The following is a 5,000-nucleotide window of genomic DNA, read 5'->3' as shown; positions in this document are numbered from 1 at the left end:
GCAATCTGACAGCTGTAGATGTTAAGGGTCCCTTAGTTATCATATATGATAGGTATTTTGGTTTTACTTCTGGTATAACAATATCTAGTAAATTATACAAATTATGTATCTAGATATGTCAAGACGCACTCTCATTGGCTAAAAGTGATGGTGTCATAAGCTCCGTCCATTTTTTTTTTTCCAAGAAAATTTATCTGACATTTTATGGTAAGTGTTATTTCAGTGTTTTTTTTTTTTCATTCTTTCTTTCTTTTTTAAACAGTTCAGTAATAACAACGTGAAAAAAATGAACAAACACGAAACAAGAGAGAAAAAAGGAAAGATAAAAAAGATATTGAATATTTGCAGTGAATAGATGTGAAGAGGTGGGGCTTAGGTCGGGAGTTGCCAACTAGGATTTTTAATCAATATGGAGTGGTAATACCTCTATAAAGATACCTTGATAACAATAATAATAAACTAACATATACAAGTCTTCCATAATACACCATCATCATAATAAACTAATCTCCCCTCCCTCATCCTTTCACCTTATCATAATTATCTTTATTATCATAATTATCGACAGGTTCTGTTGTAATTTACGGAGAGAACTTGGGTCCGTTTTCTGTGACCGTCGACCTTGAGGGGAGACTCAAGGAATCGCCTGTACTACGGTATCTTCTGGAGGCGCCGAAAGGAGAGCTTAGGTCGAGGTAAATGCTGTTGTTGTTGTTGTTGTTATTATCATTATAATAATTGTTATTATCATTAAGATAATTGTTATTATTATTATTATTATTATTATTATTATTATTATTATTATTATTATTATCATTATTGTTAGTATTGTTGTCATTGCCATTAATATTTCGTTATTATTATCACTATTATTATTATTATTATTATTATTATTATTATTATTATTATTATTATTATTATTACTATAATTATTATTATTATTGTTATTATCATCATTATCATGATCATCATCACTATCATTATTATTAATATCATCACCATCCTCATTATAATCATTATTATTAATATCATCACCATCCTCATTATAATAATCATTATCATCTTCATCATCCTCATTAATATTATTTGCTGATAGTGTAAATGTTAATGATAAAAAAACATCAATTGCAACATTTTCAGTTTTTTTTTTAATAAGGCTTACGTTAATGTTACTCATTTAATATATTATTTTTATATTCTTATGCTATTCATCAAATATATTAATACATTGATACTGTTGATTGATCGTAATATCAATGTAAATGTTAATAATCTTTTTTATATTATTGTTCGTCAAATATCATAACACACACACACACACACACACACACACACACACACACACACACACACACACACCACACACACACACACACACACACACACACACACACACACACACACACACACACACACACACACACACACACACACACACACACACTCATATGTATATGTATAATTGTTTATCATATTTGTTTACGATATTGCTATCTGTCTCCGTCTCATTTCTTCGACATCAAGAAGAAACATAACATTCATATTGATATCAAAGTTTCCTTCTTTGTAATATATCAGAAATGAATTACAATATTAGTACTGATACCAATATCTATTCTTTTGTAATATACCATTGCAATTTTCATTATTATTATCAGTGTTTTCCCATTGTAATACATCTTAGAGACATTACAATATTAGTGTTAATATCAATGTTTCTTTTGGTTTAATATATCAACAATTCATTACAAAATCAGTATTAATGTCAGTTTATTTTAGTTTAATATATCTACAATACATTACAAATTCAGTATTCATGTCAGTATTTCTTTCATTGAAATATGTCATAAATACGTTATAATATCAATATTATTTAAAATATTTCTAATTTTCCCTCCTTCTCCCTCACCCCCCACCCCCTTCTAACAACACCCCCACCCCCCACCCCCACCCCAGAAACGTCATGCTGAATGGCCAGCGACTCCGCGTGACGTCATCGAACGAATTACCCACAATGCACCCGCGCGCAGTTTCACGGGGCGCGCTGGTCTTGCCGCCCACAGCCCTCGGGTTCTGGGTGTTCCCTCACGCCCATTTGCCGGCTTGTCTTTGAGCGGTTTGGGGGCGGGGGATTAAAAGGATAAAATTAAGGAAAAAGACATATGCGCTGATGCAGTATTGTTTTTTTTTTTTTTTATTCTGTCTTTCTTTCTTTTTCCTTTTTTTTATCTTATCTATTTTCTTTTCTCTTTCGTCTTATTTTTTTCTTTTCTTTTCATTTTTTTTTGTATCGTATAAATAAGAATAAGTCGAAATAAAATCTATATTATCGTATCTTATTAGTCTGTTTATCTTTTATCCTGTTTTTTCGACCTTCTACGAAGGCTTTTATTTACCTCTCCTTAAATTTATACTTTTACAGTTCAGTTTACCAAGAATATGTCTATTTTCGTTTTACAGCAGTTTTTCTTTGATGCTTCGCCTGTTGATAACAATATTCCTTATCTGTGGCGGCCATATCTGCAATTTCTTGTAATTTGAATTTTTTGGGCGCCGGTTTTCAAGTAATTTCGTCGACCCACACAGGCATGCCAACATGTTACAGTTAAACTTATCAAGAATATTTTTTCTACTGTTCTACTGCCGGTTTCCTCTGATGCTTGGCCTATTGATAACAATATCAGGCTTTATCTGCAGCGTCCATTGCTGCAATTTCTTGTAACTCTATTTTTTCTGCCGGATTTCAAGTAATTTCGTCTAAGGTCTGCCCACACAGGCGTGCCAACCTGTCCGTTCAGTTCGTCAACACGCATGCGCCATCGCCGAATGGGGAAAATGCCAAACACTTCTTCTATTTTATTTTGCAACTCTTCATTTAGCCATTTAAGGAGTATTTAAAAGAAATTTTATAATCAAACGCATGTAAAAATGGCATAAGATTATACAAAAAGATATAACGTCTATGTTTAGATTCAACAGAGTAAATAAAGCGTAACGCAATTGACATCAAAGGCAACATTGATAATTGAGGAATTCGTTCGAATTCCTTTACGTGACTTTAGAGATTGTTTATGGTTACTTTTTGATAATAAACAAGAATTTAAATGTCTAACAAATATGATACACATGTTTTTTGTAATGTAATGGCTCCACAAATACTAATATTTTTCCCGTTTCTTTTTGTCTTCCATGCAGATGATCATGAAATATGATAATGATTATAATTATAATGACAATGGTAAAAATAATGATAACCATAAGAATACAGTAACAATTCTACTACCATTAATCTTTACTATTATTATCAATATTATCATTACTATTGTTATTGCCATCATCATTACTATTGTTATTGCCATCATCATTACTATTGTTATCACAGTAAACATTGTAATTGAACTAATAAGTATAGATATGAATAGTTTTTTTCCTAGAACCATTTTGCATCTTCAGATCCATCAGATATTAAGAGATTCCTATCGATATCTAATAACGAAATATAGCAGAAATAACCGACGTAATTAATGAATAAACGCCATATGAATACACTATTCTTATAACTGTCGTTGTATCATTGTTATCACTGTCCTTTTAATTAGGGTTATACGTTATCATTATGATTATCATTATTATATTATCTTTTACCTTTATAATGTTAAACACCACCACTAGGGGTCCTTGACTTACGACGGAGATCCGATCCTACGATGGCGTCGTAACCCGAATTCTGACGTAAGTCGAAACACACCTAAATACAGTACATGTGCGTACGTACATAAGCACCGAAGTCGCTCGCACATGATAAAGCAGTATCTATGCATGTACTAAAGTCATAATCTAAATCCTAACAAGACACTTCTATGACGTACATGAAAACATAACTTGGGTTAAAGGAACGCATGGAAGACAAACTGTAAATACTGTACATGATTTCTAGCGTCGTAGCCACGAAACGTCGTAAGTCGAGACCGTCGTAAACCGAGGACCCTCTGTTTATGAACAATAGCCTTAACGATAACGAAATAGCATGGTACGAATGCGGCAGCAACATGAAAATGTAGCAGAATACTTGTTTTTAAGACAAGTAAGTTATAACCCATAATTCTAGCGTGGGATACATCAGCTCTAAACCATTCAAATATCATAAAATCATACTTTTTCATATACATATAGAGAAACCGTCGTGCCGCGAGACAGCGATTTTCAAGCGGTACGATACTTTGGTCCGTTGGATTTTCGTACGCCCGACAACGCCGATGATCCGTTCACTGACGAAATAATTGCAATTATTTGTTGCTGCAGATCAAGATTATTGACATTGATAATAAGTGTAATGATTATAATAATGATAACAAAAATAATAAGGATAACTAGTAACAACATCAATAAAGAAACAGTAGTAATAACAGTTAATTGGAAAATGAAATGAAAAAAACGTAAATGAATGCCGACTTGGTTATACTGCTCATAGAAATGACTTTATTTACGAGCGTTATTAAATATAAATTTCACGAATTATAGAAAATAACATATACAAATACATCTGCAAGCGGTAATATTTGCGCTTGAACAAACAAACAACAACAACAAAACGAAATTTACTTGTAAAAACTATGCACATCCTTTCCGAGCTGTGGATCTCAAACATTTTTGGTGCCGTTACCCCCACGAAAGTTTTGTGACATCGCAGTTTTCCCTCTGCGGTCAAGAAAGAAAAAAATGAATTATTTTTTTCTTATATGCCTGTTATTTGTAAATAAGATTCAATTATGTACGTTTTTGAATCAATAATAAATAATTTCTGTATTATTATTAGAAAATACGCTCGTTGGCTTCTAGAAAACCGACACCCCCTGCAAACAGAACAATTATTACTAAAATGATATAGCAAGATGAATTTAAAAATAGGAAATCAAATTAATTTCTCCTAATTCTTTGTGTTTTGCTTGATTTCTTATCGCGACAGCACCTAATTTACGGATTCCAATCATATCTATGGA

At 32.1% G+C, this 5,000-nt stretch overlaps 1 protein-coding gene across 6 annotated transcripts in view; it reads left to right on the top strand.

Annotated features, from left to right (window-relative positions):
- The window catches only part of LOC113827196 (heparanase), a 43,944-nt gene extending 41,610 nt beyond the window's left edge, over window positions 1–2,334 (top strand). For all 6 annotated transcript variants that reach the window (XM_070114478.1, XM_070114477.1, XM_070114476.1 and 3 more), the window contains 2 exons: window positions 569–695; window positions 1,957–2,334. In XM_070114478.1, coding sequence (XP_069970579.1) covers window positions 569–695; window positions 1,957–2,113 — 284 coding nt within the window. In that variant the 3' untranslated portion in view covers window positions 2,114–2,334. The remainder of the gene's footprint in view (window positions 1–568; window positions 696–1,956) is intronic.
- Window positions 2,335–5,000: the final 2,666 nt, after the last annotated feature.

The sequence above is a fragment of the Penaeus vannamei genome, chromosome 36 (assembly GCF_042767895.1).
Source record: "Penaeus vannamei isolate JL-2024 chromosome 36, ASM4276789v1, whole genome shotgun sequence".
NCBI lineage: Eukaryota > Metazoa > Arthropoda > Malacostraca > Decapoda > Penaeidae > Penaeus > Penaeus vannamei.
The sequence above is the reverse complement of the archived record's forward strand: the minus strand, read 5'-3'. Positions and strand labels throughout refer to the sequence as shown.